General features: G+C 36.9%; 2 protein-coding genes across 4 annotated transcripts; one reads left to right on the top strand and one right to left on the bottom strand.

Annotated features, from left to right (window-relative positions):
• Positions 1-1698: 1698 nt before the first annotated feature.
• LOC126972726 (tubulin polyglutamylase complex subunit 2) lies at positions 1699-11045 on the bottom strand. Of its 3 annotated transcripts, none has more exons than XM_050819644.1 (6): positions 11028-11045; positions 10029-10143; positions 3036-3203; positions 2783-2961; positions 2190-2363; positions 1699-1920 (listed from the first exon to the last, which is right to left on the bottom strand). In XM_050819644.1, exons 2-6 carry the CDS (start codon positions 10102-10104, stop codon positions 1765-1767), a joined length of 753 nt encoding a protein of 250 aa, XP_050675601.1. In that variant the 5' UTR covers positions 10105-10143; positions 11028-11045; the 3' UTR covers positions 1699-1764. The 3 variants fall into 3 exon arrangements, with proteins under 3 accessions (XP_050675601.1, XP_050675600.1, XP_050675599.1); XM_050819643.1 differs by lacking the exon at positions 11028-11045 and adding an exon at positions 10586-10801; XM_050819642.1 differs by lacking the exon at positions 11028-11045 and adding an exon at positions 10357-10448.
• On the top strand, positions 7872-10027 carry LOC126972723 (tRNA-dihydrouridine(47) synthase [NAD(P)(+)]-like). The gene has a single exon (XM_050819639.1). It carries the CDS (start codon positions 8199-8201, stop codon positions 9972-9974), a length of 1776 nt encoding a protein of 591 aa, XP_050675596.1. The 5' UTR covers positions 7872-8198; the 3' UTR covers positions 9975-10027.
• Positions 11046-14052: the final 3007 nt, after the last annotated feature.

The following is a 14052-nucleotide window of genomic DNA, read 5'->3' as shown; positions in this document are numbered from 1 at the left end:
GTCAAGTACCAGACCGCGTTCGATGGTTCGACCCGAACAAATCCGACCATGTGCTTAGGCTATAAACTATACTTGTCAAGACACTGTGGCGGCTTTCCTTTGGTAGCAGCTCGCGCTGCTATTCAACTTTTGCACGGCAAACCGGCAACGCCGCCTTGTGATATTGGAATATTCAAGTTCATTGAATCATTGACCCAGTTACCTAGTTCTACAGTACGTTTAAATTTGCTCAAAATGAAAAGTCTACTTTTTGACAAAACCAATGCACGGATTTTGTTAATTTTTGGTATATCGTCAGCTAACAAGTAAGTACCTACGTTTGTTTCATATATTATGCTAGTTCCATACTCTAGATAAAATACATACATTAAGATATACATCCTCACTACAATCAAAGTACCTAATTTAGTTTTTGCTCTTGCAATAATAGCTTTTTGTAGTTATTTTTAAAAGATTCCTTTGAGTGCAAATTCGAAGAGGTGGTGGCAGGTTATATCAACACTTAGTGGCTGCGTAGCGAAAGCTAAAACCACTAATTGCCGATGTGTGGTATATTTAAAGTGTCGTGCGAAGCGCGAGTATTATGTGGAATGTAAACATCACTTCTCCACTTAACCTTATTAAATAGGCAAATAGGGTTTTCGTTCATTATGATACCGAATAGTAAAGTAGCTATGTGCAATTTCATACGACTCCCCATTTTTAATAATGATTCTCTATTCAAATAAGTAGTAACGTGGTGTCGCCGCGGGATGGAGAAACAATTTCGTGCACAAGCATTTTAAACATGTTGTATGAGACGTTTAGTTCCCTCCAATAAGCGTGGACCTATGGCTGCATCCATATTATTAAATTTAAAAAAGAATCAAGGATTCACAGAGGAGTAGGTACACGTAGGTATTTCTTTAATGAGCTTCTGATGCGGTATAGTACTTTTAGTCTATAAAGCACCACTCTATTTGCTCATTATTAATTTTAATGCTTGCTTTACCAGTCACTACTTACAAATTGATGCCGAGATTTTTTTTTTTAATTTAACAGCAATTATAATTTTACTAAAAGCTTCTATATCACACGGCTTGAAATACAGGTAAATTTTTATGTCATCGGCATACATATGAAATTTACAATATTTAATATTTTGGACCACGTCCGCTGAGCACAGAGTAAATATTGGACCTAGGATAGACCCCTGAGGGACCCCTTTTCATCACCTTTGGAATCACATAATATTTTTTAATAATTACAATTAGCTATGGCTTAATACATAATTTTTTTCCGAGTGGCTTGGTACATTATGCGTTGGGCCCAAAGATATGGTCGAGGGAAGCGATAGCTAGTCCATGCGTCATGCCCGCTCTACTTGTGGTGGGTGGATAATCCTGTGATCAACAATGTGATTTTGTTGTTATATTTAAAGTGGTATAAAAAATGCTACTAAATATATTTTACGGTAAATACTATAAAAAATCAAATGTTCCCTTAAATTACTTTCAATTTTTATTTTTCCACTAAGTTTTTAGTTTCCTATAAACATTCTTCATCAGAATCTCATAATTATGATAATCCACTTGTTTCCACAAACAAGTGCTGCTGTTTCGGTGATTTTATTGTCTCTAGTATAATTTGCGCGTCATTCAAGGCCAAACATGGATTTCTAATGCGCTTATAATAAGTATTAAGTCTCAAAATAAAACATTATAGTTAGATATAAGTATATTTTCTTTTAATAAACGTCCCATAAACGTCAAATTCATTTCAACATTAGTGATTGACTTGTTTTACAGTATTCTTGTGCTGGCGTGCAGTTTTGAATATATTTGGATCAATGTGATTGAAGCCCGCGTCAGCTGTCACTATCACGCTGCTCTCCGGCTCATTCCTCTCCAACAGATGCGGAGCGAGCAGTAGGAACAGTTGCTGTCAATAAAATTACTTTGTATTATAATACAAAAATTATAATTTTTTTTTTCAGTGTAATAGAGACAGAAAAATATGACACATTTTTTTAATTTTTTTTAGACAATCTATAGATTACCAAGTGACGCTGTTAGGTGTAACATAACAGCGTCACTTGGTAATCTATAGATTGTCTAAAAAAAATCATCAAAGTTTGGACTTTCTGGAGACTTTATTGTAGTCAATACCTACAAACACAAATAAATCAAACTCATAATTTTTATACTTACCTCCGCCCACGGAATAAGTGGCAAATTGGCAAATGCCGCCTGCCAGGTCGGCAAGCCTAGGTGAATAAGAGCCATCCTAAAGTACTGCGTGAATGTGTCCGCCAACCAACCCCAAGTGCCGTCACGGGTCGCCAGCCACACGGACCAACAACCATTTGTGTAAACCAAACAAACCTTAAAAAATCTTTCTATGATTATTATGTACAATAAGTCTGTCATCTGTTATTTTTATTAGAGGAAGCCGAGGGGCTAACCTGAAGGAAAGTGAAAACCGGTCTCCCATAGAAATCTGCAATCTACCTCTAACAGATGCGTCCTTTGAAGCGAGAAATATAGACAACAGTCCTAATAAACGATTTTTACTCGTTCAACGCCTTTTGGCTTACAATATTGTCAATACAGCAAAGAACACAATATCTTTAGGGAGTATTATTTACTTTCTATTTCTTCATTAATCAATGGGAATTTACAGAGTAACATAGGTACTTAATAATAATTATTGTTATTACAAGGTGCTCGACCATTATCAAGAGGCTCGCTAACAAAATAAAAGTACCTGCCTGATCAGTGTCTACCAACTAACTTCTACTAACCTTTCCAATATTCCTACATGTGTCCAGCTCAAAAATTTTGCTCTTTGTGTTCAAAATGGGACGCGTGCCTGCAGTCGGCCTTGTCAGAGAAAAGTCCAGTAGGTCCTTTAACGAAGGCGATAAATATAATTCATTCAGTGAATTAACTCTAATTGAACCAACAGGGAGCACCGCATCAGCTGTTAATAAATATATTGGTTGAATACCTGAGATACATTTAATGTAAGCTATGAGTACTTAGAACAATACTTGCCTGAATATTTGTAATGCCATGTTAGAAGGAAGCCATCGGTGGATAAATAGAAATTTCGTAGATCTTCCGGTAATGCAGTGGAATGCCTCTGCTCCCAATTAGAAATGGCAACTCGATCACAAGGTCCTCTCCGTTCGACCGCCACATTTGATATTCGAGGATCGGATTCTAAGATTACAGGTATTTTAAATAAAAGTGTTATTAATACTATAATATTATGATACATTAGATAGGTAAGGCTTATACCGGTAAAACAATATGGAAATAGTGGAATAAGAATAATTTAATTAAATCGATCTTTTGACGTTAAATTACAATAAGTTTAATTTATCTACACCCATGCTTTAAAGCCTCTATTAAACATTCGGAAATAGTTAGCTTAATGCCAACATTAAAACACCCAATGTCCCAATAACCATTACATCACCCAAACGAGTGTTGCAATGTTGTACTGAATTTCATAACAACACTCCTTTGTTATTTTTTATCACTTCATTCACGTTCTCCACATCAGTTCATGCGCAAAGAGTTTCATCAGACAGCCACATTCTTATTGCTCAATGCGTGGTATCTGTATGAATTTAAAAAAAGGACATTTACGAGTACGTATACGCGCGTTCCACACTACCAGAACGTCGCGCGCCGTAAAAAAAAGTAGGCTATTCGAATAGCCGCATACATAATACATTTTTTTCAATATTTTTAGTTTTGTTTACAAAAAATTCAAGTTTTGTCAGCAAACCGCCAGATATTTTAATAATAGCACTATACAAAATGTAAATTACTACTAAAATAAATAATTCTTTCATTAAAACTTAGTTTATTTGTACATAATCAGTAATGGATGTTATTAGGTTACTACTAAGACTAGCTGTTTTAATGTTAGCGTAGCAAAGGCGTAGTCACTGACTCATGGAAGTCAGCCCTTGTCCACCCGATCCAAAAAAAAAAAGGAGACAGTTCGGATCTAGCAAACTACAGGCCTATTGCTATTACCTCCCAGCTCTCCAAAATCACGGAGAGCATAATCAACCGCCAGCTCTTGGTATACCTAGAGGGTCATCAGTTGATCAACGACCGACAGTACGGCTTTCGCCATGGTCGGTCGGCAGGTGATCTTCTGGTATACCTAACACATAGATGGGCGGCGGCTATTGAAAGCAAGGGGGAAGGCCTGACAGTTAGCCTGGATATAGCGAAGGCCTTTGATCGTGTATGGCACAAGGCGCTCCTCTCAAAACTTCCATCATTTGGGCTTCCCGAGAGCTTGTGCAAGTGGACCTCCAGATTCCTCACTGGGCGTAGCATACAGGTTGTTGTCGACCGATATTGCTCAAACCCGAAGCCCGTGAATGCTGGAGTGCCCCAAGGCTGTGTGCTATCTCCTACGCTGTTTCTTCTGCATATCAATGATATGTTGGACACCTCCAACATACATTGCTATGCAGATGACAGCACTGGTGATGCCGTATACACGGGCCATGCAGGTCTCTCTCGGGAAATCGTCGACCAGTGCCGGGAGAAACTTGTGTCTTCTATCGAGTCCCCTCTCGAGAAGGTCGCGGAATGGGGTGAGATGAACCTTGTCCAATTTAACCCCCAGAAGACTCAAGTTTGCGCGTTTACCACTAAAAAAAACCCCATTTGTCGTATCACCGCTCTTCGAGAACACTTCTCTTAAGGCCTCGCCTAGTATCGGAATACTGGGTCTCGAAATCTCGAGCAATTGCCAATTCCATGGCCATCTGGAGGGCAAAGCCAAATTGGCTTCAAAGAAGCTGGGCGTCATCAATAGAGCACGGCAATACTTCAAGCCGGCCAACATTCTAGCGCTCTACAAAGCGCAGGTCCGGCCGCACATGGAGTATTTCTGTCATCTCTGGTCGGGCGCACCCCAGTATCTGCTCGATCCATTTGACCGCGTGCAACGTAGAGCAGCTCGAATTGTCGGGGACTCAGTTCTCTGTGAACGGCTGGATCACTTGGCGTTGCGTAGAGACGTCGCTTCATTGTGTGTCTTCTACCGCATTTATCACGAGGAGTGTTCCGAAGAGCTGTTTAACCTGATTCCTGCCGCCGAATTCCACCTTCGCACGACATGCCACAAGTTAGGATATCATCCCCATCATCTGGATGTGTGGCGGTCCTCCACAGTACGGTTTTCAAGGAGCTTTCTCCCTCGTACTACAAAGCTGTGGAATGAGCTTCCTTGTGCGGTGTTGCCGGGACGATTCGACATGGGTACCTTCAAAAAAAGCGCGTACACCTTCCTTAAAGGCCGGCAACGCTCTTGTGATTCCTCTGGTGTTGCAAGAGAATGTGGGCGGCGGTGATCACTTAACACCAGGTGACCCGTACGCTCGTTAATCCTCCTATTCCATAAAAAAAAAGCAGTAAGCTAACTGTTTCAGGATCTTTTAGAGGATTAATATTCTGGGTGTAGATAAAGTCTTGTATGCAACTGTTGATAATTAGGTATTAAAACACTCATGTGATATAAATAACTATAATACAACTGTTGTGTAATAATTATTAAAGGGTATTAAAACACGAATGTGGGTTTATCACACGAGGTGAAGCCGAGTGTAGTATAGTATCACATGAGTATTTTGATACCTAATTATTAATAGTTGCATACAAGACTTTATCTACACCCAGAATATGAATCCTCTAAAATATTCTGAAACAGTTAGCTTACTGCTAACATTAATACAACCAGCCCTAGTAGTAACCTAATATCATCCCTTACTGATTATATACAAGTAAATTAAGTATTAATGAAAGAATTATTAATTTTAGTAGTGATTTACATTTTGTATAGTGCAATTATTAAAATTCACTTGAATATTATGTAATTTTGCAGCGTTTAAAATATCCGGCGGTGTGCTGTCAAAACTTGAACTGCTCATTTTTTCAAGAAAAATGGCGGGGTTTTAAATAACCTACCTTTTTTTAACGTCGCGCCATGTTCTGGTAGTGTGGAACGCGCGTAAACGAAAATGTTCCTTTTTTGAAATTCATACAGGTACCACGCATCGAGCAATAAGAATGTGGCTGTTTGTTGAAACTCTTTGTGCATGAAGGGATAGAAAAAAAACCAAGGAGTGTTGTTATGAAATTCAGTACAACTCTCGTTTGGATGATGTAATGGTTATTACGACATTGGGTGTTTTAATGTTGGTAATAAGCTAACTGTTTCAGAATCTTTAATAGAGGATTTAAAGCATGGGTGTAGATAAATATAGTTATTTAATGTAATAGTTTACAAGCTTAGACCATTTATATGACTAAACTAGCTGACCCGGCAAATGTTGTTTTGCCATATAATTTATTTTTAGGGTTCGACGGTTTTTTCTCCGACGTATTTTACAAATTTAACTTCTATGAAAAAGTATTTTCATTTTTTGGGTTAATATATAGTATTTATATATGACTCTCACCAAAATTTGAATTACTATTCGTATCAGAATTTTTAAGATCGGTTTAGTAGATCCAGAGATAAAGGTGGGCAATGCTCTTGTGATTCCTCTGGTGTTGCAAGAGAATGTGGGCAGCGGTGATCACTTAACACCAGGCCCGTACGCTCTTTAGTCCTCCTTTTCCATAAAAATAGATTACCTTCTAAAGAACTGTAATAATGATTTTAAATTAAAGAAATCATTTTCTTTTTTCGTCAATTTTTTAATGATTTTATATTATTCTGCGATTCGGGACGGAGGCAAATCCAACAAATTAAAAATTATGAAAATCAGTTCAGCCGTTCTCCAGATATAAGTGTTCGAACAACTATTATGTTTTATGTACTATGAATTTTTATGATTTCAGAAATAGGCTATAGTTTGTAACGATAAATAGGTCGGATGTATGTATATTATGATGATTGATAGTAATGCAAAAGTTAAAGGTAGTTAGTTACTGCAATATATTCCTATGTCCTCCTAAATTATGAAAATGCAAATTAATAGGAACTGAAGGCGTTTATAATTAATAACCCCTCCACCTGCAGCCGTCCGGTAGCCCGCAAGGCAGTCCCACCGCCTGCCACCGGACCGCACCACAATATCGTGCACTCGGTTGTTTATCGTTTTTTATTCAAATATTTGTTCAGAGATTATCTTCTTTACATATCTGTTATGTTAGTATGATTCTGATATGTAAGCTATATTATTGTAGTTTCAATAAAATCCATTTAGTAGATTTCGAGTGAAAGATCAACAAACATACATCCATACATCCAGACGTCCATACATACATTCCATACATCCATACAAACTTTCGTATTTATAATATGAGTAGATACTTCTTTGGAAAGCCAGAAGGTAGGGCTGAGATTTTTCACGGGGTTGTATGATTAAGTTTAGTATGTATCGATGTACCTATATATTATGTCTGACCTAAATGACCTGTCGTTCTCTCTATTTGGCTCAGGTGGAAATGATGTTCGTCACACAATTGATTCAATTTAATGACATCATTAGAACTGATGTCACCCTTGTGACAAATTTCTATGAAAATCGTTTCAGTGATTTTGGCGTGAAAGCGTAACAAACAAACTTACATTCACATTTATTAGATATCATCATGGTTATTCTTTTACCCAATTTAGAAATAAGCAATCAAATTTTTAAATGAGTAGTCAAGTAATAGCTAAATCCGCAAGTGACAATTATTATTAATGAAAGATGGGCAATGCGGTCAAAGACTGCCTGTCGGTTATGCATGAGTTAAAAAATAATCTCAAATGACATCTGAAGTCTGAACCTTTGCTAGCTTACCTATCTTACCCAATGCAACTAAAAAAAGAAAAATGTTGTCTTGGTCTTTATGAAAATATACACTTTCTAGTTTAAAAGTTTCTTCATTGAGGTCATACTTCATAGCATACCTACTTTCATAGTCATACTCTCTGGTAAACAGTGTATTATCTATGGTCATACTGAAAAATCCTAACCTAAACTCTAGTCTCTAAAGTAAAAATTTAAAAATATAGACATTAAAAAAATATATTTTATTTATACTAAATAGAAATAGGTATTAATTCCTATACATACAGTAATTATTATTGTAAATTCCTTATGAGAATTTTATAAAAGACAACAATTTCCATTTAATATGCTATTTTATTCGTCGCTCTAGTATTCCATATACAACTTATATTTTAAAATGACTACGGAGTTAAATAATACCGACAGGGGTGTTTGTCATATCAAAAAAGAATATATCCTGTGCATAGATAAAAAAAATCAAGAAAATGATACCCAAACAAATAAAAGGTCGTTGGAACATGACGCCGGAGACAATCACGAACAGGATATAAAGAAATGTAGAAGTGAGTTGGAAATTGAAAAAGCTCCCAAGACCAAAGATAAAAAAAGAGGGCAAAATAAAGCTAGACCCAAAACTTTTCATGATGATAAACAATTGAAGCCTTGTGCCAGTATTGTAAATATTACATCAATGGACGATATATCCCCATGCCAATATCCAAACTGCAAGTTTATTCACGATCCTCTAACATATTTGAAAACTAAGAAAGAAGATATAGGTGATGAATGTATTGTTTTTAAGTTAAAAGGAAGGTGTCCTAGAGGAATTTCCTGTCGATATGGTGCTAGTCATATATCTCATGATGGTTTTAATTTGATTGATGAACAGCGAGCAAAATTGTGGATTGAGGATACTAAAAATATTTTACAACCTTCTCTTCAAACAAAATTACAAAAGAAGCAGTATGACTTTAGCACTTCAGAGAAACTAGTGCAAGCATTATATGATATCAGAAATGGCAAACAAAATGACAATGGCAACACAACTATCTGTAATAAACCCAGTGGTATAATTACAGATGAAGATTTAATTAAACTCTTGCCAAGAGAAAAAAAGACAATTGATTGGAAAGATAAGTTATATTTAGGCCCTCTTACTACAGTTGGTAATCTGCCCTTCAGAAGAATTTGTAAGTCGTATGGTGCTGACATAACATGTGGGGAAATGGCTCTATGTGAGTCTTTACTAAAGGCTTCAAAGCAAGAGTGGGCTCTTGTAAAGAGACATGAATCAGAAGATCTATTTGGTGCTCAGATTTGTGGAAATAATCCGTATCTGATAACAAAAGTAGCACAAGTTCTACAAGAAAATACAGAACTAGATTTTGTAGATTTGAACTTAGGTTGTCCTATTGACTTGGTATACAAACAAGGGGGGGGTAGTGCCATGATGCTGCGATTGTCACAATTAGAGGTATCTGTTAAAGGTGCCTCAAGTATTCTTAATATCCCCTTTACCATTAAGATGAGAACAGGTGTTTACAAGAATAAGAACATTGCTCATAACATAGCCCCAAAAGTAGCCGAGTGGGGAGCCTCACTTATCACATTACACGGGAGATCAAGAGAATCAAGGTATACCAAACAAGCCGACTGGGAATATATTGAACAATGTGCCAAAGCAGCTTCATGCCCAATTTATGGTAACGGTGACATATTTTCCTATGAAGACTACATTCAAAAGAAACAACTAGCACCATCTATTCAAGGAGTAATGATTGGGAGAGGAGCATTAATTAAACCTTGGATTTTCACAGAGATAAAAGAGCAAAAACTCTGGGATATTAGCAGCAGTGAAAGGTTTGAAATATTGAAAAAATTTACAAATTATGGTTTAGAACACTGGGGCTCAGACACGCAAGGTGTTGAAGCTACCAGACGGTTTATGTTAGAATGGCTATCTTTCTTATATCGCTATGTGCCAGTGGGGCTGTTGGAAAGGCCTCCCCAAGTAATCAATGAAAGACCTCCTTTGTACTTTGGTAGGGATGACTTGGAATCACTGATGGCATCTGGAAATTGTTCTGACTGGATAAAAATAAGTGAAATGTTGTTAGGCCCTGTTCCTGATGGTTTTGTGTTTTTACCTAAACATAAAGCAAACTCTTATTGAATGCATCATGCACCTATCTATGTTAATATTTAACAATAAAGTTGTTGAACTTACCAAGTAGTTTTGTTACACCCAGAGTTATATTTTCATAAAATGAATCTTCTGATACTAAGTCAACACAAAAACTCATGCTTCCTTCGTCACCTTATTAGTAGTTGTACATTGTTGGCTATAACATAATAATATTGTATAAATGCACTATTTTAGACATTAATTGTCACAATACTCAATTATACCATGGATGTAAACATGTATGTTACCATGACAACTATAGCAGTATAATTTATATGATAAGATCATGGCCAATCATAATATTACTGTAACTGTAAATTAATGTATGTAATGTGAAATAGTAAGCAGTGAACATAACACGGTCACATACCTAACAGGCTTGACTCCATTATGTTCGACTTAAAATATTAATCAATCCATCAAAATTATAAGTCAATCCATGACATCACCTATATTTTTCGGTAGAGTTTGTTATGAAATGAAACTAAATCTAACAAAACTAAAAATTACCACAAATAGATTACTTCTTTATCCAATTAACGGGAAATTTTTGCTTTGAAATTTTGATCATTTATGTCGTAAAAACGATTATCCGTTACCTCTTCACACAAAATTGACGAAATGGGGCTTCATTCAGGATCAGTTTTCTGCTACTACTTACATAATTTTGTCTCTTAAAAATTACGTACGGAAAGCAGATATAATATTTTCATAAACACGGGAATAAATTAATGAATATTTTATAAATAATTCAGAAAAAAATAAAATGAATCGTCTAAAATTCATATATTTTTCTGATAAGCATGAGCTTTAAAGTGTGGTATTTTATTTTGTCACTCCGTACGCATTGCACAGAGATCTATCGAAACAACGTCAGTCGGCGCAGGGGGGTGCAATTTCCCTACATTGGCACATGATGAAAACTTGCATTGAAAGTGCTACCATCTATTCTATTAGGTACGCTGTAAATTCATCACGATGGCGATCATTTTACATACATAATAGATGGATAGATGGAGCTAGTGACAGTAAAGAACTTACTTAAGATAGTTATTAAAACAAGACTTGACTAATGTGGTAATCAAAGTAATAATAATTTAACACCACTAAAAACACAGAAAACCTAAACTCTAATGAGATTAAGAATTTCCATCCACAAATAATGAAGTAAGAACCGTTTGCAATATTAATCAATAAAGCAATATGCAATCAAAATCAATAGCTAAAGTATAAACATAATGAGCATTGAGCGCCATCTAGCGACCGCGACGGTAGTCGGAACCCCACGGGCGTAAAATAATTTTTACTAAAATAAACGCAGCGCCATCTCTTAGCCTGGATTCACTGATTTTACATAATAAAATCATCAGTGGCACATCTATCTCTTGTATATACTTAAAATATAAACATAATGAGCGCCATCTAGCGACGGTAGTCGGTACACTACGGGCGTAAAATATTTTTACTAGAAATAACGCAGCGCCATCTCTTGTACATTATGGTTGTTAGAGGCAAAGACGATCTTTTTCATACGCCCATAATTTTATTTTTGAAATAAAATAATACAGCACATTCTGTATGGTAATTTTCAAAAGTGAACGTTTTGGAAGTGACGTCGCGCATGCGACGAAACGATTAGCAGCTGTTGTGTGTGTGTGTGTGTAGTGACGAGAAAAATTTAAATAATATCAGTTTTACTTTTGAAATACTTTAATAATTGAACATTTTACAGTGTAATTTTTAAACTATCTAAATAAATATTATATTTTTATATAAATTCAATAAATAAACTAAAACTAATATTAAAATTATACGATACCCTCAAAAAAAACGTTAAAGTATTAGTGTTGTCTGTTTGGTTCAGAACTCCTAGTTTAAAATGGCAAATAAATGTTCTGGCTGTGGCAAATTCTTATCGTCTGCGGCTGCTGTTGCCTGCGCTAGCTGCCCTTGTGTATATCACAAGGAGTGTGTAGGGCTGCACAGCAGTGGAACTACTGCCAGGGGATGGGCATGCCCGCAGTGTTTGAATAAAAGGCGAAAAGGAAACAACAGCAACACTCCTATAAAATCTATAGATGGCGCTGTGACACGCCAGTCGCGGCTAGATAATCCAGTCGGAGAGGCCAGCCAATGTACCCCACATAGCAGAGATGAGGAATTCGGTGACCTGCGTCGTGAGCTCTCGGAATACATGGCAGAGCTACGTGAATTCCGCAGGGAGTTTCGAGACTCCATAGCGAGCTTGGGCGAAAGAATGAGCGGCCTAGAGCAACGAGTGGAAGTTCTGGAAAAGAGAGAGGCTGTAGAGGTGATTGAACTACGCCAGACCGTAACTCAATTAAAACAACAAATTAACGACGGAGATCAGGAGGCGCTGCTGAGTGATCTCGACATTGGCCATCTGCCTGAAGATAAAGGGGAAAATGTCATGCACACGGTGTCAGTTCTATTCAATAAGTTGGTGATCACACTGGACGAACGCGACATTGTGTTTGCCGAACGTGTCGGAGCGGTGAATACAAGCGGTACTGGTGGGGACGGTACGGGTAGGCGCCCGCGGCGTGTCGTGGTGCGTCTTGCGCGCCGGCAACTGAAGGATGATATACTTCGCGCTGCTCGTGTGCGCCTGGGCTTCACTACGGCCGACATAGGCTCAGCGGGAGCAGCCATGCGCGTGTACATAAATGAACGGCTCACCAGAAACAACAGCCTGCTGTTTCATCAGGCACCTGAAGAGTGTCGCAAGAGGTAGTGACGGTTCTCATGGACCCGACGAGGTCGCGTTTATGTGCGCAAGGCTGATGGTGAGCTGGCGTACCCCATACGCTCAGACACTGATTTGGGACGGGTTTTTGGTTCAGGCTCAGTTTGATCCAATAACTGCCAAACTTATGCATGACTTAATTTTTAAAGATTATAAGTACCTAGAATATAAGAATAGTTATATAATGTTATGGGCTGTTAGTACAAGAAATAAAAAAGGCAAGTTAATATTAAATTATTTATTAGAATTATCTATAATTTTTAAGCTTATACTTAGAAGTTTTATACAAAGAGAGCAGCTATATATTATAATCTCATTCTGTGTGTTGTATGCTTTATCAAGACATTTTAGTACAGGTAATCATAATGATTAGTAATCATTTAAAAATTGGTTTGCTGAATGCTGGCTCTCTTAGCACAAACAATGACAATTTTATAGCCTCAGTCATCAGGCATGATATAGACATATTGGCTATAAATGAGACATGGCTCAGATCGGGTGAAGAGGTTCGGGCCCCCACTTTGCATAGTTACCAACTTCGACACATCCCCCGCCCTTTACAAGTGCGTACGCGAGGGGGTGGTGTTGGGTTTTATACCAAAAGAAATATGAATGTGCATATCCTCCGTCACCCAGTAGATCCATTGCATAGTTCAGTGGAACAAATGTGGCTTACAATGACCCTTGATGGAAGGAAGTTAGTGATTGGCACTGCATATCAGCCACCTTGGATGAGCATTGACTTATTTTTTAATGCATTGACAGATACAATTAGTTCCATTCCTATTTATGATAATTTGATTTTACTTGGAGATTTTAATATTAATATGCTTTGTAATAATCACAGTGACAAATGTAAATTAAATACCTTTATTTCATGTTTTAACTTGACACAAGTTATTACAGAACCAACTCACTTCACAACATCTAGTCAAACTTATTGATAATAACTATATAATATAATAACTATATTGATATTGTTTGCACTGATTTGAACACTAAAAATATTATAGTAGAGCCTTTAGGCTATATATTAGGACACTGTCTCATTGTATGTGAATTTAATATTAAATGCAATAAACCCAAACCCAAAACAATAACATACAGACCTAAAAACAAGATATGTGTGGACAATTTTGATGATGATTTGAGATGTGTGAAATGGGACTTAATATCATCACTTGACAATGTTAATGAAATGGTCAGGTTACTGATGTGAGTTAAAAGATCTTAGGCCTATAAGTATATTGCCATGTTTATCAAAGGTGTTGGAGAAAGCTGTTTGTACACAATTAACAA

Source organism: Leptidea sinapis, chromosome 27 (assembly GCF_905404315.1).
Source record: "Leptidea sinapis chromosome 27, ilLepSina1.1, whole genome shotgun sequence".
In the NCBI taxonomy this organism is placed as follows: domain Eukaryota; kingdom Metazoa; phylum Arthropoda; class Insecta; order Lepidoptera; family Pieridae; genus Leptidea; species Leptidea sinapis.
Note: the sequence above shows the minus strand (reverse complement) of the source record. Positions and strands in the feature narration are given on the sequence as shown.

What these genes read in the sequence shown, in the direction of transcription:
- LOC126972723 (XM_050819639.1), top strand. Translation starts at nt 8,199, where the DNA reads ATGACTACGGAGTTAAATAATACCGACAGGGGTGTTTGTCATATCAAA.
- LOC126972726 (XM_050819644.1), bottom strand. Translation starts at nt 10,104, where the DNA reads ATGAGTTTTTGTGTTGACTTAGTATCAGAAGATTCATTTTATGAAAAT. An exon ending in CATGTAGGAATATTGGAAAG is followed by an intron (nt 2,364 to 2,782) that starts GTTAGTAGAAGT and finishes AGATTTTTTAAG; the next exon opens with GTTTGTTTGGTTTACACAAA. An exon ending in CACTTATTCCGTGGGCGGAG is followed by an intron (nt 1,921 to 2,189) that starts GTAAGTATAAAA and finishes TTTTATTGACAG; the next exon opens with CAACTGTTCCTACTGCTCGC.